Here is a 23,839-nt window from a genome sequence, read left to right on the forward strand (position 1 = left end):
TTCTGCGTAGGATACCCGTCTGGCGGTGTTGATGTTACTTGGCCGTGTTGAGTTCATTTCTGTATCATTGAAATGTGATACAAAACGTGGCAACAATGTGCTTTAGGACCATGCGGATGCATCCGAGCGGCTGGGTAGGCCGTTTGGTAAGTTATATATTTTTTGGTGGGTCACATATCATTTCTAAGAAAGTGTTAAATGTAACATCGTGGGTGTTATACTTCTGATCTCAAATTTACTTTGTACAAGTGTAAAGAGGTAACATAGCACTGACATACAAACTGTATGAGTAATTGTTAGTAATGATTTCATACATTTGTCCTTTCCTGACTGATTTTCATATGTTCCAACACTTATCTTACCCCCTCTTTCACCTGCTCCATTTTTGTCCTTGTTGTCCAGGATTCTGGCAAGGTTGGTTACATTAATCTGTGCGTGTGTGGATTTTCTCCCAATACTGACTGGGAATTAGTGTGTCCTTCTGCCCATTTGTATGATACTGTTTAATTAAATCTTTCTCATATACCATTAACAAGCCAAAATATGATTTTACTGGCACTACAGTAAATATTGTTCAAAGTAGTTGTGGTTTCCCATGCATTAAACGTCTACACATATCTATGTTTAAATCTGAGCCTGCACCGTTTATGCTTGCAACAGCTAACTGTTGTATGTCCCCTGATCTGCCCTCAATCGTAAACCGTCTGTGGAATTGCTCGGAGATAAACACTTTAAATGGCGTGGACGTCACGGTCAGGTAGAGCGCAGTGAAAGTCGCTCGTGAACCTAGAACCGGGCAAACCCAATAGGTACGGTGAACAGCATAGTGACGCAGCAGTGTCTCGCACGAGCTTCCCATCATTCATTTCATAAGTTATCAGGGGCTTTGCATTGAATGGCATTGGACCTGATGCGCAGCGTTGTCGGTGAGCAATGAGGTCCTATTAGATGTGGTTTCATCTTCACTTCATATCCATCAGTTGTGGGAATTTACAAGGAACGTTGACCTAACTTGGAAAGAGCGAAGATGGACGTATCGCAAACCAGCTACTGTCTATTTAGTGATATCTCAAATTCGGTAAATATCGAGACAAAATTAATTTTACCGAATTGCTGCAAAGTGGTCCGGTGGCGCAGCCGTCTCATATAGGCATCCTGGAGAGTGTGGCCAGCCGAGTCACTGCGTTCGAACCTCAGAGAAGAATTTGCGTTGACAAGCAGGTTAATTTGAATCGCCCGTGAGAAAATCCCTCACTTGTAATTATGTGAGTGATGGTCTAACGACTTGAACTTTTCTCTCCACTATCTTTAAAGAACGAAAAGGTTGCATTGATTTGGAATTGAAGGGATCATATCAAGTCTCTCTCATGGATTGTGCCGATGTTGTATCTTACTTTGAATACAAGCCCACAGAGTCGCCTTAGGGACTTGTCAACTGATTTGTTTAATTTTTCATTTTTCAACACTGCTGCATTGGATCAAAATGGATTTGTCATTGTAGCCTACTCCTGCTGCTGAAGACCGCGCGTTCCTTTGGGTATTTTTGACTTTTTTTTCTCAACGATGCAGCTCATCCGACTAGCGTGGGTTTTAACGGGAGCTGCCATCTGCTGTTTTGTTATCCTTCTTATTCACTCACATGTTCTAAAAGAAGGTAATTCCTTATTTATCTCTCTTCTTGCCTTTGCAGACCATTATTCTTAAACACATGTTTTATTTTACAAAGACTATGGCATCCTTTTCAAATACTTTGTATTCATGCAATTTTATTGCATACCATTTGGTCTAAGTACTTGGTTTGTGAAGATGATTGGTGGTCTGTGTTTCAACTATAAGACACCTCTATGTCCCCTAAAATAATGATTTTAAGTATGCGTAAGCTGTAGTTAATAAAATATAGACATTTCAACAGGTATTATTACAGTAAATAGCATGCCTAGTGCATATATGACCAGTGTGTGTGTGTGTGTGTGTGTGTGTGAGAGAGAGAGTGAGGAGGAGGGAGGGGAGAGAGAAAGACAGAATGAGGAAGACAGAGAGAAAGACACACAGAGAGAGAAAGACACACAGAGAGAGAGCGAGAGAGCAATGTTTTAGGGCAGTGTGTTGGGAGCTAGAAAATAGAGGTCTTTGTTTAAATGATTGATTTAGTTATTATTCAATAGATGACACCAGAGTCATACTGATGTGCAATGCCAGGGGTCAATTGTAATGATATGTTATTAGATTTCTTGGGGGGTGACTAAGACATACAGTACTCAGTTCGATACACACAGTATATGCAGTTCGATGTTGCAAATTACATTCACATTTGCAGAGAATGCCAGCCACATGTTTTGGCTTTTGAAAGGGTCTGTTGTAATCATACGTTTACAGACAACAGTGGTTGCACACACTTCATGATCATAATTTTAATTCACAATAAGATTGGTGTGCACTAATGCAATTGTGCCAGAAAATAATTACATCAAATTTGGAGATTGGAGTCCAAAATGAATGTGATGGCGAGAGCTGTTGCAAGCAAGGCAAACAATAAACTTGGCTTGTTCCTGGTGAGTGGGTAATCCACTGCTTTGTGAGGGGTGCCTGGAATGGAAGAATGGGTGACGCACCGTGTCTCTTTCCCCTGCAAGTGGGCTTTGTGGGAATAAATGGCACAACCGTTCTTTAATCCCCCTTCACCCCATGTTCCTTCTGAATCTTTGTGATTAAAGCACACTGGTAAAATGAAGTGCTTTGTCACACCAAAACTAGTGGCAACTGAGCTGCCACTGACTTGAAGGAAACAAAACCTTAACTTTGCTGGAGTATTGAAACACATCATGCAGAGATGTTTTGAAACATAACATGGTGTGTTGAAACACCACTTAATCAAGTGTTGTGCAACACCTTGCCAGAAACTGGGAGCGCTACTGGAAAGGCTTGAACACGTTATGTTGCTGTTTCGAGTCCTGTGTAGTGCAGAATTAGATACCTTCTTTGTTGGTGTCTTTTCCTCTCTCTAAAGCTTCTAAACACCGTTATAATGTTTTGGATCCTGTCTAGTGCAGAATTAGATCGCATTGTCTGAAGTGTCTTAATGTCTATCATTGTTTTATGTATTTGATCAATTGCCATTTTTTACCATTATGACCAGTATTGTCAATCTTAGTGTTCAAACCACCAGCAGTAACTGAAAGTTGATGTGCACTTGCCTCTTCCCTTGGCAGTCATGAATGTGGGAATGGGTGCTGTCCTCGTTGAAAACCAATTTGTCGGACGGATTTGATATCCTTTCATCATGATCCGTTACACCTCGTGGCACAACAAGCTTAATGCTAATATAGAAATATGCTTTTCTTTCTTCAACCATATATACAACACTGTATATATGGTTGAATAAAGTCTAAAAATGTTGAATTACCCACAATCCTCTAAAATCAGATTCATGTGGCAAGATATAAAATGCAAGCGGCTTAATTTTATACCAAAGACTTCCATTGAGTTAAATCACTACATTTTCTCTCTTTGGTTATCTTCATGATATATACTTACATTTTGAGCAACATATTTAGTTGGATTTATTCTTAGAATATTTTGGTCAAATTAAATGAACAAATCATTGAAACAACTTGCATACATTTAAAAAATATATATTTTGGGGGTATTTTGTAACTTTATTGAGACAGTTATGAAATGAGAGAGGGGATAAACAGATAGAGTGGTGAATTGAACCCTGGTTTTCGGTGGGGAGAGGGGTGCCGTGGCCAACATGTCTAAGCCGTTTGCTTTCTCACTTGACCATGGGTTCTGCATGACTTGCATTTTTATTACGTATATGTTGGTCGTTTTTTTGTTGTTGACATTTTCAATTCACCCAAAATTAATTTCTTACAGTGTGGCTGTGTGGTTGAGTGGGTCAAATTCCAACGAAATGTACAGTCGTACTGGCCCTTCTATTTATAATCTGTCTAAAAAAAGCATAGAAAAAATAAAGGTGAAATATTCCCTTATCATCAATCAATATTTAGGCTATAAACCATTTGCATTTCTAAACCATTAATTGTGTGAGAAATACCGTTTTTGTGTTTTGATGCTACATTTTATGTGCACTGAAACCCTCAAAGTGTTTTCACAACACTTAAAAACACCAATATTAAGGTTGAAGAACCACTTTGGGTGTTTCAAGGTATGTAATTTAGATTTTAAAACATAATTCTGTGCATTAAAACACTTACTTTGGTTTATATTCAAACACCAGATCTCATTTTAAGTGCACTACTTTTCATGGTTTCATTACACAATCATGGTGTTTTGAGACCTTTCTATTTTTACAGTGCAGAATGACCCATTATGAACTGTAAATGCTCTCCCATGCCTGCCCTATGTTTGACCAAGAGATTAAGTGCGAGTTCCCAATTTTGTTTACGAGATTAGAGACATTTCTTCATAAGATTCATTTGAATGGACGAGGGTAGTGGGTAGTTGCCATAATGGCCAAAGGTAATTTTCATATAAAAGGACACATGAGCACTAACATGTGAAGTTCATGGGAGCATGTCAAATGAAAGATTAGTCTATATTTTTCATAAATTAAGGCATATATATAAATTAAGACCCCTGCCAACTAATGAACACATTAAGTTTATGATATTTTCAACCTTCTGCAAGTTTAAAAAATATTGCCTTGAAATGTCATTACAAAAACCCCACATATATTTAAGATATTTTCCAGTTACTGTAATGTGAACTTTCATTATCTTCCCTCATGAGGAGGCAAGATAATGAAAGTTCACATTACAGTAACTGTTTTCGTTCTCTTTCTGTCATCTGGTGGTCAATGCAAGAGTGTGAAAAGTCTGGACTCTCTCTTTATCTCTCTGCAATTGTCACATTTTCTGTCTCTTTCTGACAACTACTGATGAGCCCCCCCTAACCTTACCCACTGAGCACCGACCGACAACGGTCAATCTGAACCAATCATAGATGTATATATTTCACAGGTTTGGACAGCACAGTGCAGTACATTATAGTAGAGTACAGTACAGTAGAATAATGTGGAGTAGAGTTCAGTAGAGCACAGTAGAATTGAGTAGACTATCATGTGCTGTATTGAACTATACTCTACTGCAGGGTTTCCCAAAGTTGGCCCTGATTCAAATAATGAAAGCTTGATGAAGAGTTGGTTATTTGAATCAGCTGTGTAGTGCTAGGGCAAACACCAAAATGTGCACCCAGGATCGACTTTGGGAAACCCTGCTCTACCATACTGTACCGCACGGTACTGAACTCTACTGTGCTGTACTGAACTATACTCTACTTGACTGTACTGAACTCTACCCTACTGTACTGAACTCTACTGTTCTGTGCTGTACCATACTGTACTCTACTAAGCTCTGTGAAACGTGAAACATAGACATCTATAATTAGTTCAGATTTGGTCCGGTCTGAACCAACCAAATTTGGTTTTCTTTGGTGGCTGAGCTGATTCAAATGATAGTAGATTGATACCCAAGGTTGCAAAGGAGGATTTTGCATATTTCTACCTTGGTTTGTGACATTCATATCCATAATTATGCATTTCTGAGTAGTACAGATCGGGGACCCAAGATGAAATGCCATCACCGCAATTCTGTTACCAGGTGTAAATCCACTTCACTTAATGTAGTTCAATATCCAAAATATTAATTTCATAGCTGATACCACATTCTTTCTGCAGACATCTTTGAATCTTAATTCGGAGCAGATATTTAACTGAGTTTTTGGAAAACATGATCACATAAATAACTTTTTTACAAGTTTTACAGAAATTCTGTTACCAAATGTTGTATCAGCACAGTTCTTCCAGTAAATGTGGTTTTGTAAAATTTTCTGTGTAAATTGAATCCTACAGACGAAGAACCATATATGTGACATTTAAAAAAAAAAAGAGATATACATGAAAAATCGTTATTGGACACCCTTTTTCTATAGTGAACCGGTTTCACAAGCTTTCCACGCGATAATTAACAATATTTTTAAATTTAAAGATAGGCTCTCGTGGAATAACCGTTTATGTGCACCACTCAGAATGGACGGACAAGCGCACAACTTTTCTGTTGCTGATGAAAATCGCAGAAATGTGGGAAAGAAACGTAAAACTAAACTAAAAGAATGGAAAGACAGGCAAAGGAAGATCTTACGGGATGCGGGAAAACCCTATACAAATCGTAAGGGTCAAGAAAAAACTGGAAAAAGCTGTCCAAAAGAGGTATGTGGAAGAACCGTATATCAAACAATCTAGCTAGCTAGCTATTGAGTACAGTAACTAACATGTATGTTCTGGGTTGTCTAATTTGTAACTATAGAGAAAACATATTAGCTAAAGTTCGTTGGCTACTAACTTATACATTATCGTTACAAATGTTATTGCTAGATTATAGAAGAAACATAGCTAGCTACTTTTTCTCCATCCACCGGATGATTCGACATGGCTACAGTAGCTAGCTAGTTATATGTAACGTTACACTGTATCCTGCAGGGAAGAGCGTGTTCCACTACGTGCAGAAAGGATTGTGGAAAGTTGACTGATGAGCGCAAGCTGCATCTGTTCAACACTTTCTACACTGTCCCATACGAGAAACAACAAGCGTTGATTCTCTCCGGCTTAGAACAGGTTAGAAATAGGACAAAACTCCTATTATTATAATAGCTATATTGAACACTTGCATAGTTTAACTTTGACAGTAATGATACGTACATTAACGTTAACTCTAAAAGTGCAGTGTTACACAATGGTGCAACACAAACTCATTCTGTGTATAGGTTGGGAGTGTGTGAAAGATGGAGGTCCTGATCAAGCAATACCCTGAATGTGCTACCGTATATTAAATTCTGAATTTATCATTGTCAATTTTTATTGCAGCATGAGGTGAAACGGAGACGTAAACCTGAGGATACAAAGGAGAACAAACGACGGAAACAAACCTTCAAATACCATGTACAGCAAGCAGGCCAGAGATTGAATGTGTGCAAGGTCACTTTCATGTCTGTGTTCCAGCTAACCAACAGCCGTCTTCAGGCAAGTGAAAATATGAATTAATGTCTATATGAATATCAATTACAAACATATTGTATTCTTTGTACTAGTTTTTTTAGAACCTGCTAATTGAAATGTAATTGTTTTGGTCAGGTTGTTCAGGAAAAGTTAGGAGTTCAAGCTGAGGCAGGTGAGGTTGCAGGGTCTCCAGATCAGGCTACTGAGGCTAGGTCTCCTTTAGAAGATGGAAGAGGGAAGCATAGCAATAGGTAATGCGCTATGGATTCCAGCCTGGATTATTTCACTATAGCAGTGCTCTAAACAATCTTCTAAACATTAACATAGAGTATCGAATGGATGAATAGCGAATTCTGAAACAAAAATCTAAAAATGTTTATTACTTTTAAACAAAATGATGGTAATCTAGCTGTCCAACTACAACCTGAGCATTGAGGACTGAGTGCCGATTACCTTCCCCCTCCCACCGGACGGCACTGGCCTAATTCTCGCCGCCCTACAGGACCCCCCGGCCACAAACGGCAATGGCGTGACCGGGATTTGTACCCCGGTTATAGCGACACAGTTGCACTCTAAGGCAGGTCCCTAGACCATTGAGAGAATACAAGTTCAACAACATCTTGTTGTCTCCTTACAGGCCACATTGGATACATGCTACAGTGAAAGAGGGCATCAAGGAGCACATTTTATCTTTCCCAAGAACCCAGAACCACTACTCTCGGATGAAGGGGGATGTACACAGAGAATACCTCAGCCCTGATCTGAATTTGTTGCGAATGTACCGACTCTACAAAGAGAAGAATACCACATCATCTGCAAAATTCTGGGTTTATAGGGACATTTTCAAACAGCAGAGTCTCAATTTCGGCCAACCCAGGAGTGACACCTGTGGCAAATGTGACGCATTCTTCACTAAGATGTCAGCAGCAACATCTGAAGAGGAGAAGAGGAAGATTGCAGTTGAAAGTGAGTTGCACCATCGAAAAGCCGAAAAGGCCTACACACAGCTTCAAAGTGACACTGAGTGGGCTAAAGCCAATGCTGACTGCCATGTCATTTCTGTGGATCTACAGGGGGTGATGTACACCCCTAATCTGACCCACTCCAATGTCTACTACCAGCGGCAGCTGTCAAATTTTAACCTTTGCATCCAGGAACTTGGAAAAGAAGATCCTGCATACATGTGTGTTTGGCATGAGGGGATTGCACACCGAGGTTCCATTGAGGTAGCAAGCTGCATATTGAAGTGGGTGAAGACAAAATTCACGCCACTCCCCAAACCAGAGGTGCGCAAGTTGATCATCTTCAGTGACAGATGCTGTGGGCAGAATAACAACTGGCGGATGCTCAATCTGATGTCGATGCTCATCTCTATGGGTTACTTTACCCAAGTTGAGCAGAAGTTCATGGTCTCTGGTCATTCTTTTCTTCCTTGTGATCGATCTTTTGCCACCATTGAGAAGAGGCGCAAGGTGTCAGTCCTTCATACACCTGATGATGTTTCAAAGATGATACTTGCACAACCAGCAAAACCATTCAAGGTGATGAGGATGCAATGTGAAGACTTCAGGCACCTTCCAGATTCTGTCCTCAAGCGACCAGCTGGACTACAGATCACCTCAGTGAGGTGGTTAAAAGTCACAGGTATTGGGAAAGGAATCGATCGCAAACATTGGCTCATTCTAAGATCCGATGACAGTACATCACAGGTATTGCACAGAGAATAGTTTACTAACATTCATCATCAACATGCAACATGTTGTTCTAACAATAAAATATCCTAGTGCTTGACTGTGAAAGTTGTTTATTGATGTCAGGAACTTAAAATGTTTCTGTTGTAATTTCAGTTGAGGATCCTTGGAATCTGTACGCCAGACAGAGCCACAGTCTATTTGAGGGATGGAAATCGTGGCTGATCTCCAAACCAAAACAAGGAGCTACACCTCAACCTCCCTATTTTGCAAGCCACTACCCTAGAGCATATGAGAGTCCTCTGCCCATCAAAAAAAAACAAGTACCAAGATCTGATGACCATGCTCAACTACTTGCCAGCTGCTGCACGCTCTTTTTATAAATCACTGCAGAGTGAATAATTTGATGTTAAACCAAGCTACATAATTAACCGTTTTTTCTGTGAGTTTATGATCCCCTGAACCTGTATAGTATGTTGAATCTGAATACATTTCAGAAAACATGTCACCCCTATTGTAGGAATTTTCTATGTGAATCAATTTGTGTATGATTTCAACCAGCACAATATATTGAATTAATTTAATTTTAAGATGTTGTTCCTAGTGTAGAAAATGTTATGTACAATGTGTTCTGTTGAGAATGATTTTGTGTGTGATCATTTGAACCTTTTTTAAATCTGAATTAATTAAAAACAAACAAGTCATCACATACAGTATGTGAGTATTCATTTGATCTTGATTCCCTTTTGTTATTCATTACAATACACAGTACGTCTCTCTGTCACCACATTTAGCATCAACTCTAAGCAGTTAATACTTATTTACTGCTGTCACCTCAGTACAGGACATTTCTTGCCTTTAGCATGGGTTTAACGCAATTCAAAACTTAATTGCTGATCATAGTGTTAAACGCAAAGAGAATGGGTTTCTGAACGTTTTGTAATATTGACCTTAGGGACCTGCATATTGGCACATGACATTGATCCATATTTGATATGTAGAAGTTGTGCTTCTTTTGATTGAATTCTATTTTTGTAGTTATTCTATGGTATGTTCACATTGAGGGCTTCATTTTAAATGAGACTAAGATTTCATGACTCAACTTTTAAGAAAAGTCATCAGTGCTAAAGTTGATAGACCACCTTTAAATGAACCTCCATACAAATGAATTAACTACATATTGCATTTAAGTTATTTACATGAAGGGCATCTGCACTTGAAAGTACTTAAAACATCATATCAGGTGTTAAAAAAGGACATCTTACAAGTGTCATGCAAAATGTCACATATACTGTTCTTCCACAAACTGAAATCATCACTGGAGATATACTGTTCTTCCACATTCTAAAAATGTAAACGGCAATAAAAAAAGTCTTTTTTGAAATAACAAAAAATATCAATTGTTGTTGGAAGATATGAGTATGGTGAATTATTTGTCAACCATAAAACACCTAATGTGGTACACACAATTAATAATATAAAAATAACTGATTATCTTAAAATGGAAAAATTGTCACATATATGGTTCTTCGTCTGTAGGATTCAATTGTTAAAAGTAGTTTATTGATAGAGTTTGAAAACATTTAAATCAATGGTTTTTGTTTGGGATACATTTTAAGTGAAAAACCTCAGTCTCCGCACAATTCTGTTACCGGGGAATTTTCCCCAAAACAAAAGTGACAAAATAATATATTCTATAATTGAAGTAAAAAAAATAAAAAATGTTGAAACAATTATGTCTAAAGAACTCAAAATGTTATGTGGCCACCATCAATTTTAAATGTATATCAATTTTAACGAACCATTTCATGGAATAGTGCTTTGAATTTGTCCTCTGGTGTGACATCATTATTAATGTCAATATAAAGGAAAGTTAATGATTCAGAAATGGACAACAAAATTATTTGTACACATTATTAGTTACTTCTGTATATAAATCAGTCCTCATATTCCAGAATTTCAATTGAAAAACACATCATTTCCTTGTACAATGACAATAACGAAGTGTTTCCCTATTAAATTATTTGTAAGATTATTGAGAATTTAACCAAATGTAGATAAAAAAATATATAAAATAATTTACTTGTGTATTATGATGTTACCTGTCATATGCTTAACAAATATTTTTACATTTTGTCCAAGACAACACTTTTTTTTCCTTTTCATTTATCAGCGTCTCTCCATAGGACATTATGTCACACTGTTGGACAATACACAACAGGCAGTCAAATTTTACAGTTAAAACATAATGATACTTTCAGAAGTTTCTGACCACTGTAAAAGGCAACTTCTAAACATTAGAAATGGATCCTCGTTAAATATTTTAAAGTGTACTCACTCCAATTACAGAGCCTCGAGAGTGCTGTTTTGTTATTTTTAGTATACTTCCCCGAGTCGGCCGTGGGTAATTTGCACGCCTGCTACCTTAATCCTTGGGTATTGTAGCCATTTCTCAGGCTTACTCTCTGGAATCGAACCATGATTCCCCATTTCCTGTGGTCACCACAGTATCACAGAATTAGCATCGAAAGTTGATAGGGATGCCACGAAAGGAATGCAATCAGCTTGAGGTTATTTAGAGTCACAAACAATTTTGGGTGCACCCAAGACGACCCCACAAGGGTTTTGGGTTTGATAAATGCACGCATCATCGAAGGTCAATGTTCTTTGGCATGTATAAGCTCTAGAATTGCCACAGTTAACGTTGGAGTGATGAAAGGGTCCATAACTGATGAGCCATTAGTAGTTTCAATGTACTGGTCATGTGATTTCAGACTTGCATGGCATAATCTTTGAGACAAGCATATGCTACTGGTAGGATCAACCAGGTAGCCCCTAGCAACATTGAGGTTAACCTGGGGGCACAGTCCTCTAGTGATGGAGGGGACCTGTGCGAACCCTGCAGGAGGCCTCGACCTGCCCACAGCCGAAGCCGTGGGAACCAAGTCACCCCTTGAGAGGTGTTATATTGGAGAGTTGGTAAAGGAGTATACCACAATATGGAGCCAACGACAGAGATTTAGAAAAGTAAGGTGTCTCTGATGCTGGCATGTACTGAATTGCCCTGCCCTGCCCTGCCCTAGGAATCGCTGCCTGGGCGTGCCATGCCCTAGGAATCGCTGCCTGGGCGTGCCATGCCCCGCACAGAAATAACATCGGAGGACCACAAAGATAGGCAGGTAGACTGGGTCTCGCTCGGAGTGAGGTCGGTCAGGGCATATTGGAGGCGGGGTGAACATTCTCCAAAAGAGGCCCTTTCGATGGGGGCCCTCCCTGGGTGTATCACATATGTCAATTGGTCAGGAGAAGTGAAACTGGTGGGACAGACAGAATGGTACCAAGGAGATGGTTTGTCTAATGCAGGACGTGAGAACCAGGGGTGTGAGCAGCACAGCCAGGCCCCAATATCCACCTGCACAATCACTAGGGCCAGGTAAAGGAAAATTGAACCTCCCCAGGTGGCAGAGACATTTCCCTGAGGTTGCTGGAAGATTGGTCACCTGCATGGAGTGAGAACCAGGCATGGGAGAATAAGTATGTAGAATTTGCACTCAGAACAACTTAACTTCTTGGGGCTATGTGGGACGCTAGCGTGCCACCCGTGGTGCACCCTATCAACAGCAGGTGCATTTCAAGAGCGGCAAATTTGAAACCAAATAAATGTAAAAATTCAAATTTTTCAAACATACAACTATCTTACACCCTTTGAAAGATAAACATCTCCTTAATCTAACCACGTTGTCCGATTTCAAAAAGGTTTTACGGCGAAAGCATAAAGTTAGATTATGTTAGGAGAGTACATTGACAATAGCTGTGTGTAATGTTTTGTCAATTCAAAGACAGGCGTCACCAAAACCATAAAACCAGCTAAAATGATGCACTAACCTTTAACAATCTCCATCAGATGACACTCCTAGGACATTATGTTAGACAATACATGCATTTTTAGTTCTATCAAGTTCATATTTATATCCAAAAACAGCGGTTTACTATGGCGTTGATGTTCAGGACATCGTTTCCCTCAAATAACCGGCAGTCAAGTCAGCACCACAAATTAAATAATTAAAATTAGAAAACATTGGTAAAATATTATATTGTCATTTAAAGAATTATAGATTTACATCTCTTGAACGCAATCAACTTGCCAGATTTAAAAATAACCTTACTGGGAAATCACACTTTGCAATAATCAGAGCACTGCGCCCAGAAAAATACGCTTTGCTATACAGACAAACGGCCATGTTGGAGAGATCTAAAATCGAAAATACTATGTAAATAATCCATTACCTTTGATTCTCTTCATCAGATGTCACTTCCAGGAATCCCAGGTCCATAACGAATGTAGTTTTGTTCAAAAAAGCTCATCAATCTATGTCCAAAAAGCTCCGTGTTGTTAGCACATGATCTAAGCCAGCCGGACTTCTCGTCATGAACGAGGGGAAAAAATATATTTACGTTCGTTCAAACATGTCAAACGTTGTATAGCATAAATCATTAGTGCCTTTTTTAACCAGAACATGAATAATATTCAAGGTGGACGAATGCATTCTCTTTTATAACGTATTGGAACGAGGGTACCCAACATGAACTCGCGCGCCAGAGTCTAATCGGCCATCACCGTTCCAAGGCTCTTGTTCGGTCAGATCTCACAGTAAAAGACTCAAAACACTTTGTAAAGGCTGGTGACATCTAGTGGAAGCAATAGGAAGTTCCAAAACATTAATCAACCCCTGTGTGTTTCAATGGCATAGGCTTAAAGGTAATTCAACACATCAGGTATCCACTTCCTGTCAGAAAATGTCTCAGGGTTTTGCCTGCCAAATGAGTTCTGTTATACTCACAGACACCATTCAAACAGTTTTAGAAACTTTAGGGTGTTTTCTATCCATATATAATAAGTATATGCATATTCTAGTTACTGGGTAGGATTAGTAACCAGATTAAATCGGGTACGTTTTTTTATCCAGCCGTGAAAATACTGCCCCCTAGCCCCAACAGGTTAAAATGATTGAAATTGCAAAAGGATATAAATAGGTATCATACTGTAGATTTTATTTGATGAATAATATGCCTAAAAAGGTCATTTTATAAGTTTATTGATGGGTTATGTCCGGAGTGACAGCAATTTCCTCTGGCGTGAGACCATCTTCATGTTACACCAATGGAAGAAAGCTGTCACACCATTGGACATCTCATTCTGTATGGTCCATTTGGGTTTTATTGTGAAGGGATGAATCAAAATTTACAGAAATGGTACCTGGAGGAAATTGAGGGAAGGTTATGATTTTTACATTTCCGTCAAGGAGAAGGTTTAGTATTTTTTCAGTCTAGTCCAGGGGAGGGTCATGTAATTTGTAATCTATGAAATTTCAATATTTCTCAGCGTTTTAGAATTAGTTGCTTATTTGGCTATATCGATGTGTCCCTCATCTCAGATTCTCTACTGGGCGTGCAATTTCAAGTGTGCCTATAGGCTCTATAGTGTGGTCTCAATCAAATGATCCATAGCCTATAATCTACAAAGTGCATGCTAGGAGAAGCACAGAGCAAAGTTATATTTCGAAGAAAAGTATTTTTTCTCTGCTGGAATGGTGTAAATAAAACTGGGCTGCATTACACACTGCAATGGATATTCTCACCCTGAGCCCTGGCCTGCTCTGCTCTTGCTGATCAAACACTTTTTTGTCAGTTCAGGAGTCAAATTTTTAATTAGGCCTATTTCCAAAAAGTATGTATCTTCCATGTAGACTAGCCTATGTTTGGTTCAGCTTGAGAAACAGAGCGTGAAGATGAGAAGGAGGACCGGAGGTTAACTTTGATAGCTTGCTACTATTATAATTGATTTGAATAAAAACAATATGTTTCTTGCCCATGATGTGTTTATCAGAGTTATTGACTTCATAATAAGCCGGATTTGAGTAACTTACATTGTCGTGCTGGAATTTTAAGCAACTGCCATGGCACAATCAATCAGAAATGGACAGCTCGGTGCGGAAAGTAGGCAAATTCGAGGAAGCATAATTAATTTCAACTGTCTTCATTTAAATGAGACTTTACTAACAACAAGAGGGCTTTGTGTTGGCGCCTATTTCTTCATATTTAAGAAATAAGAGGTAGGCCTACCTGTGAAAGAAGAAATTAGGCTATAGGCTGCTATATCCATACATTTGTTGGCCAATTCCTCCACCCACCATGCACTCTTCAAATAGCCTACTTCTGTGTCAGTGAAGGGCTGGTCAAATTACCAAATTGCCCTCTAGTGGCCTCAAGGGTGGAATTTTATTAATATTTTTCAGAATTAAACATTATTTTAAAAAACACGCTGAAAATCTGGTTTTCTATTTCAACGGTTTTGTTATATTTCAGTCTTCAGTGAGGTATATAAAGTGTAATATTGGGGTGCAAACTCAAAATGTAATACATTTCAACTTTATATCTGACATGGTACAGGTGTCTTCTTTTTTAAAGCCCATAACCATATGTGTGAGGTGTATACTTTTGTTTCAAAGTAGATTTGTTTAAGACTACCAAGAAACACTCTGCGTGACCCAGATTTAGCCCACTGCAATAAAAGGTTCTTAAGTTAAAACCAGGATTCTAATTGAGGTGGTATGAGAGGGTATGCCATAGGCCTACCTTTTATTAAAGAAAAATGGCAAAAGGCACAGGCCTACCCATTGTTAACTTAATATTTTGAAAAATGTAAAACAGGGCTGGTTATATAAAGTGATCTATAACAGTGCTTTGGTCTGTGATGCTTTATGCTAGAAACAAGCTGTAAAATACCCAGAAATACGTGACTCCGATGCATATGGGGATATCATTGTTTAGTTTCTTTGACATTCAGAAGTTGCGCTTCAACCTTCTATAGCCAAGGAGACAAACAATAGACTTTGCTTAGGAAGTAATCTAATGCTGTCACTATCAATTGATTAAGCTATTCACTTTCTGTACAATAGAAGATCTTTAAACCCAGACAGCTTTTAAGGAAACTCTTGTGACCTTCTCTCCTTGGGTTAAGCCAGGGATATCAGGGCACAAGGCAAGACCCAGATGCAGACACAGGAGGCAGATGGTTGGAGTCTTATAATGTTTAATAATCCAAAGGGATAGGCAAGAGAATGGTCATGGACAGGCAAAAAGGTCAAAACGAGATCAGAGTCCAGGAGGTACAGAGTGGCTCGTGGTCAAGGCAGGCAGAATGGTCAGGCAGGCGGGTACAAAGTCCAGAAACAGACAAGGGTCAAAACCAGGAGGACAACAAAAAGAGAATAGCAAAAGGAGTACAGGAAAAACACACTGGTTGACTTGACTAAACATACAAGACAAACTGGCACAGAGAGACAGGAGACACAGGAATAAATACACTGAGGAAAATAAGCAACACCTGGAAGGGGTGGAGACAATCACAGGTGAAACAGATCAGGGCATGACAAGGGAAGAAGAGTAGCCAACAGTTAAAGCTTCCATTTTTCTGCATCTGTAGGCATATGGGGTGGAAAGCTACGCCTTTGAAAGTACCATGCTCAGATTCCTAATTACGTCTCAGATTGAATTGTTTGCAAACATGTACAGTTGCATTGCAAACAAGAAGTGTTCTCTGTAGGCGTGTTCTCTGCTATCCACTTTGTTTAAATTATGTAGTCACACCAAAGGACCAAGAAACTAACCCCTTTTATTGAACTGGCAGAAAAATGTAACATTTTGATTCATATTTCTAATAAAGCCTACAGTCTGTTCAGACCATGTGCTCCAGCAATGTCTTCTGTACTTCTTCATTGCAAGATAACCCTCCCCGTGCAATGATGCACAAACTCTTTTTTTTGTCACACCATGTGGACATCGGTTTTGTGACAAAATGAAATCAATCAGAACTATTTTGAAATATCATGAATTGACTTGAAAATATCATGAATTGATTGTTTCTTGAAAAATTCTTATGTGTTTTGATTAACAGAGCAGAACAGGGGAATTGTATTTGTTTTTTAATTCATATGAAATGAACAGCATTGGAATAGTATCACATTTGGTTCAAACTTGTAAGAAAACTAATTATTCAGTGCATAAATTAATCTGTGATCCAAGTTAAAAAAAATACCTTATAATTTGAATGAAGTTATATTTGTGTTAGCCATTATGAGCAAAAAAAGGGGTGTCACGTCAATTACCCGTGCACAGATACTGTAGCTGTGAGTGTGTTTGGATGTGGCTGTATTGCATTGAGCAGATAAAGTATGACATGCTCCCATTTTCCCAAAGCTGATGGGATGTGGGCCATCTTATTTCTTACCAAATTGTAGTCACATGCTGGTTTCTCCTACATTGTGCACTTGCAGTATCATCACTAGATCTCTTCAATACAAATATTGGCTTTCAGATTGAATTTTATTTGATTGTGTACAGTATACAGTCTTATTTCGCTACATTTATCAGTATACTGCCTAACAGCAAAGGCCCTGATGATTCTTGCCACATCGTTGAGCACCAAATTGGTATTTCTTCTTTTGTTCATTGAAACCAAAAGGATCAATTATGCGTATTGCGTGTATATTCCAAGTTAGTGCACACATGTGCTCAACTTTATAGACATGTCAACCTGCTTGTGCAAAACTCTCTGAAATTGGAAGAGCTGCAAATATTCAGTTGTGAAAGGGGTTCAAAAAGTCCATGTTTGATTGGGAAGGGTTACGTAGTCTGCACTGAATGGATTGGATAGTAAAAGAACAGTTTATGTTTTATGTTGTGGTGTGTGTGTACTGGCTGTGGGTGTTTTGAAAGCATAGTCCTACACTGGGGTTCCAAAAAGGCTTTTTGGAGAGGGATAGGGTTCTACCAAGAACCAATTTCATCTGTAGAACCCTTTTTGGAGGACAAGGGTGCTTTGTAAGACAAAGGGTTCTACCTAGAACCTTCAACGTCCTAAGCACCAGTTACAGAAGAAAGGGTTCGTTGATGATTCTAAGCTCTTCGAAAGCCAAGTCAACAAACAGATTACCGACCATTTCGAATCTCACCACACCTTCTCCGCTATGCAATCTGGTTTCAGAGCTGGTCATGGGTGCACCTCAGCCACGCTCAAGGTCCTAAACAATATCTTAACCGCCATTGATAAGAAACAATACTATGCAGCCGTATTCATTGACCTGGCCAAGGCTTTCGACTCTGTCAATCACCACATCCTCATCGGCAGACTCAATAGTCTTGGTTTCTCAAATGATTGCCACGCCTGGTTCACCAACTACTTCTCTGATAGAGTTCAGTGTGTCAAATCGGAGGGCTTGTTGTCCGGACCTCTGGCAGTCTCCATGGGGGTGCCACAGGGTTCAATTCTTGGGCCGACTCTCTTCTCTGTATACATCAATGATGTCGCTCTTGCTGCTGGTGGGTCTCTGATCCACCTCTATGCAGACGACACCATTCTGTATACTTCTGGCCCTTCTCTGGACACTGTTAACAACCCTCCAGACGAGCTTCAATGCCATACAACTCTCCTTCCGTGGCCTCCAACTGCTCTTAAATACAAGTAAAAGTAAATGCATGCTCTTCAACCGATCTCTGCCTGTACCTGCCCGCCCGTCGAGCATCACTACTCTGGACGGTCATGATTTAGAATATGTGGACAACTACAAATACCTAGGTGTCTGGTTAGACTGTAAACTCTCCTTCCAGACTCACATCAAACATCTCCAATCCAAAGTTAAATCTATAATTGGCTTCCTATTTCGCAACAAAGCATCCTTCACTCATGCTGCCAAACATACCCTCGTAAAACTGACCATCCTACAGATCCTCGACTTCGGTGATGTAATTTACAAAATAGCCTCCAATACCCTACTCAATAAATTGGATGCAGTCTATCACAGTGCCATCCGTTTTGTCACCAAAGCCCCATATACTACCCACCACTGCGACCTGTACGCTCTCGTTGGCTGGCCCTCGCTTCATACTCGTTGCCAAACCCACTGACTCCAGGTCATCTACAAGACCCTGCTAGGTAAAGTTCCCCCTTATCTCAGCTCGCTGGTCACCATAGCAGCACCCACCTGTAGCACGCGCTCCAGCAGGTATATCTCACTGGTCACCCCCAAAGCCAATTCTTCCTTCGGCCACCTCTCCTTCCAGTTCTCTACTGCCAATGACTGGAACGAACTACAAAAATCTCTGAAACTGGAAACACTTATCTCCCTCACTAGCTTTAAGCACCAGCTGTCAGAGTAGCTCACAGATTACTGCACCTGTATATAGCCCATCTATAATTTAGCCCAAACAACTACCACTTCCCCTACTGTATTTATTTATTTTGCTCTTTTGCACCCCATTATTTCTACTTTGCACTTTCTTCCACTGCAAATCTACCATTCCAGTGTTTTACTTTCTATATTGTATGTAGTTCGCCACCATGGCCTTTTTTTGCCTTTATCTCTCTTATCTCACCTCATTTGCTCACATTGTATATAGACTTATTTTTCTACTGTATTATTGACTGTATGTTTGTTTTACTCCATGTGTAACTCTGTGTTGTTATATGTGTCAAACTGCTTAGATTTTTTTTGGCCAGGTCGCAATTGTAAATGAGAACCTGTTCTCAACTTGCCTACCTGGTTAAATAATGGTGAAATAAAATACAAATAAATAAAAATGATACTTTGGAAGGCAAGAAGGATCATTTAGAAGGCAAGAAGGGTTCTACATAGAATCCTTATGTATCTGAATAAGCTTTTTTATTGTAATTTGTTTTCCTTCTTTTAAATAGTGTCTGCATTAGTGTTTACCTCAGGCTAAACTTTAACATCAGAAGTTTGAGTAATCAGATAAATAAAACAAAATTGGCGTGAGAATGTTTTAAACTGTACCTATTTGGGAATATTTGTGCAAATATCTGGTATTCCCTTGATCATTTTACATAAACAGTACTGACATAGTGGCTATTTTTTCCATGATTTCTGTCATTCAAATGAATATTTTCTGTGAAGAATAGAAGGGAATATGAGGTAAGCAGCAGTGTATTGTGTGGTGCACAGCAAATCGGTTTATTTTTCAGTGTAACATTTATATTGTTGATTCAGGAGTTAAATTAACAATCAGTGGAATTAAATAACCCCAGTGTTGGTGTTAATAACCAGTGTTAAACCAAAACCACGCCCATCATTATCATATTTCCCAGCATGCTATTTTGCAGGTTGATTTTCTGAATTGTTTGTTTTAATATCTGTGTTTTTGCATATACATTGATTGGTTGATTATGCTACACAAAGATAAATAAAAACATTCTAAGCTATTCCAATCTGTTAGTAGTTGGACTTATTACTGAAATGGTTGTGCCAGTTTAGATGATTTAGGTAGTCTCATCCAGCAATTCTGGTGCTACTTCTGAATGCAGGTTGTGGGTGATTAAAAGTTCACATTTTCTGGATTTCAATAGGAATTACATATCACTTTGCAAGTGAGAAAAATGTGACTTGCAGGCCTTTTTTATTATCAAAATGTGTTTTTTTGGCAGAAATGCCTTCTGGAACATGTAAACTTTGATGGGCCTTAATAACAAACGTGTATGCCATCTGTAAATACGAATACAATTGTTAAATTAAGAATGTAGTTGGTTTAGCCACAGAAAAAGCGAGCAACTTTCCCGCTAGACATGATTTGCTGAGATAATGAGTGGGCTGGACATGCCGAGAGATGAGTTCAAATTGGTCTGCCATGTAGCTCAATTCTGTCTATAACATGAGCTGGTCAGTATGTGTAGGTAATACTTTCTAACGCAGCTTTTTTTTTTAAATATCATGTAGTAGAACTGCATAGGTGTTGCTCTCCACTTTCTGAAGGACCGAATTTTGAAATCAGTAGAATTAGAGTATGATAGCTAAGGAGATGGAGAAAAAGTCTGGCGTTTGATTGCAAATAAGCAGATGGAGTCAAAAAGAGAACACACAGAAGGCTGTTTTATAAAACACCTGTGTCTGGATTACATCTTCAAACTAAGGGCAACCATGACATCCGTGACAGAGATGGAGAAGCGTCCATCCATGTATACGGGTAAGAAAGTATAGCTAGCTACATTTTCAGATATTACACGTTTCTAATTTTGTCAGAAAGTTATTTTCATTTCCAGCTAAAGTGTACTGTTAGCTAGCTAGCTGGCTGGCTACCTACCTAAAGTTAGCTGGCTGGCTAGCTAACGTTACGTGTATGACCTGTAGTTATATTATTCGTATCTCAGAGACATTTGCATTGCTAGTTAATGTTAACTAGCTAACAATGAACCTGGTTGGTTAGTTACCTGCAGATTCATTCAGGGTAGTAACGTTATGAGTTGGGATTAAGGTTCATGGTTTGGCTAGCTAGCTAGCTACATGTCTAAGCAAAAGACTCCACTAAGCAAGTAACCATTTCAATAGAATGTTCATTATGTCACTGCGACAACTGTTGATAGACATAGCTGGTAAATTCGCTCTGGCGATCTACTCCGATTTCAGAGCACTCTCTTCTGAGTGTGCCAAAGTGCAGAATAACTGACGAATTTACGAATGCTCAACACCCGTTGAATATGGCCGGTGTCAGTAAACATTGGCAAAAAAGCGTAATTAAATTGTTGCCAGCAGCACAATTGCAGTCACCAATGCTCTGGACAACATAAAAACAGCCAAACCAGCTCTGCTAGGGCAAGTAAAATGTTCAGTGTGCTGTTCTCTTATTTCTGTCTGGAAGTAGCTAGCAAGCTAGCCAACGTTAGCCAGTTAGCTTGGGTGCTTGACTGCTGTTGTTTGGTCAGAACAGTCGGATCAATCCTACTCCTCGGCCAGAGCGTCCAGTGTGCACTCTGAACGCTCCGAGAGTGAAATGCTCTGAATTTACGAACTGACAACACTGAGTTTACAAACCCCCAGAGCGCACTCTGAGCACACTATGGCACTCTAGAATAAATGTACAAAAACACCTGTAGTATCAGCCTTTAGTCTTGAAAACTTTGGCTGTTTTGGTACATGGCCTCACATGTGAATCCTTAAAGAGATGGGTGGGGCTAAGGCTTTAGAGGGTGTGAACGATGCTGAATGGGTGTAGACAAAGAACTCTCCAGTAGATACACCAAAACATTCAAGGTCAATTTCCTCAAAAGTTTAGCAACTTTCAAAGCATAATTACTTTCCCATAGTTCCTCAACTGTAGTGGATGATACAGTATACCATTTTTCTGGCTCTGAGTTTCTACTTTTATCCAATGTAAAAAACACAATTTCAAAATGTTCTACATAAGGTCACATCGAGCCGGTCGGTCACATATGGACTGTGTAATGCTTGCTTGCTAAAAGAAGAATGTGGCCATTTGTTCTGGAGTAGATCTTACAGTGAGGGAAAAAAGTATTTGATCCCCTGCTTATTTTGTACGTTTTCCCACTGACAAAGAAATTATCAGTCTATAATTTTAATGGTAGGTTTATCTGAACAGTGAGAGACAGAATAACAACAAAAAAATCCAGAAAAACGCATGTAAAAAATGTTATAAATTGATTTGCATTTTAATGAGGGAAATAAGTATTTGACCCCTCTGCAAAACATGACTTAGTACTTGGTGGCAAAACCCTTGTTGGCAATCAAAGATGTCAGACATTTCTTGTAGTTGGCCACCAGGTTTGCACACATCTCAGGAGGGATTTTGTCCCGCTCCTCCTTGCAGATCTTTTCCAAGTCATTAAGATTTCGAGGCTGACGTTTAGCAACTCGAACCTTCAGCTCCCCCCACAGATTGTCTATGGGATTAAGGTCTGGAGACTGGCTAGGCCACTCCAGGACCTTAATGTGCTTCTTCTTGAGCCACTCCTTTGTTGCCTTGGCCATATGTTTTGGGTCATTGTCATGCTGGAATACACATCCACGACCCATTTTCAACGCCCTGGCTGAGGGAAGGAGGTTCTCACCCAAGATTTGACGGTGCATGGCCCCGTCCATCGTCCCTTTGATGCGGTGAAGTTGTCTTGTCCCCTTAGCAGAAAAACACCCCCAAAGCATAATGTTCCCACCTCCATGTTTGACGGTGGGGATGGTGTTTTTGGCGTCATAGGCAGCATTCCGCCTCCACCAAACACGGCGAGTTGAGTTGATGCCAAAGAGCTCCATTTTGGTCTCATCTGACCACAACACTTTCACCCAGTTGTCCTCTGGATCATTCAGATGTTCATTGGCAAACTTCAGACAGGCATGTATATGTGCTTTCTTGAGCAGGGGGACCTTGCGGGCGCTGCAGGATTTCAGTCCTTCACGGCGTAGTGTGTTACCTATTGTTTTCTTGGTTACTATGGTCCCAGCTGCCTTGAGATCATTGACAAGATCCTCCCGTGTAGTTCTGGGCTGATTCCTCACCATTCTCATGATCATTGCAACTCCACGAGGTGAGATCTTGCATGGCGCCCCAGGCCGAGGGAGATTGACCGTTCTTTTGTGTTTCATCCATTTGCGAATAATCGCACCAACTGTTGTCACCTTCTCACCAAGCTGCTTGGCGATGGTCTTGTAGCCCATTCCAGCCTTGTGTAGGTCTACAATCTTGTCCCTGACATCCTTGGAGAGCTCTTTGGTCTTGGCCATGGTGGAGAGTTTGGAATCTGATTGATTGATTGCTTCTGTGGACAGGTGTCTTTTATACAGGTAACAAACTGAGATTAGGAGCACTCCCTTTAAGAGTGTGCTCCTAATCTCAGCTCGTTACCTGTATAAAAGACACCTGGGAGCCAGAAATCTTTCTGATTGAGAGGGGGTCAAATACTTATTTCGCTCATTAAAATGCAAATCAATTTATAACATTTTTGACATGCGTTTTTCAGGATTTTTTTGTTGTTATTCTGTCTCTCACTGTTCAAATAAACCTACCATTAAAATTATAGACTGATCCTTTTTTTGTCAGTGGGCAAACGTACAAAATCAGCAGGGGATCAAATACTTTTTTCCCTCACTGTATGTTTAAGTGACACAATGATAACACTTAATTTAGAGCTTTGGCAGTGTGCTTTTTCACACTCCAACAACTTTGGTAACCAATGCCTCAGCTCAAGGACTGTGTCAGCTTTAAGGATCTTTAATGGCCCTCCATGATGGAGAAAAGTGGCATAGCTGAAAACTGGTTTCTTGTTGCAGCTGTG

The 23,839-nt window shown here is 39.6% G+C and overlaps 2 protein-coding genes across 2 annotated transcripts in view; both read left to right on the plus strand.

The window, feature by feature from the left end:
• The first annotated feature begins 772 nt into the window (after window positions 1–772).
• The window catches only part of LOC106561036 (chemokine-like protein TAFA-5), a 148,480-nt gene continuing 125,413 nt past the window's right edge, over window positions 773–23,839 (plus strand). The window contains exon 1 of the mRNA XM_014124602.3: window positions 773–1,654. Coding sequence (XP_013980077.1) covers window positions 1,564–1,654 — 91 coding nt within the window. The 5' untranslated portion in view covers window positions 773–1,563. The remainder of the gene's footprint in view (window positions 1,655–23,839) is intronic.
• On the plus strand, window positions 5,791–9,413 carry LOC106561035 (uncharacterized). The gene is made up of 2 exons (XM_082957183.1): window positions 5,791–6,634; window positions 6,884–9,413. Exon 2 carries the CDS (start codon window positions 7,738–7,740, stop codon window positions 8,740–8,742), a length of 1,005 nt encoding a protein of 334 aa, XP_082813309.1. The 5' UTR covers window positions 5,791–6,634; window positions 6,884–7,737; the 3' UTR covers window positions 8,743–9,413.

The sequence above is a fragment of the Salmo salar genome, chromosome 10, assembly GCF_965601325.2.
Source record: "Salmo salar chromosome 10, fSalSal1, whole genome shotgun sequence".
NCBI classification, from domain to species: Eukaryota; Metazoa; Chordata; class Actinopteri; order Salmoniformes; family Salmonidae; genus Salmo; species Salmo salar.

Bases quoted from the DNA above. Each gene is read 5' to 3' on its own strand.
- LOC106561035 (XM_082957183.1), top strand. From the start codon at position 7,738: ATGAAGGGGGATGTACACAGAGAATACCTCAGCCCTGATCTGAATTTG.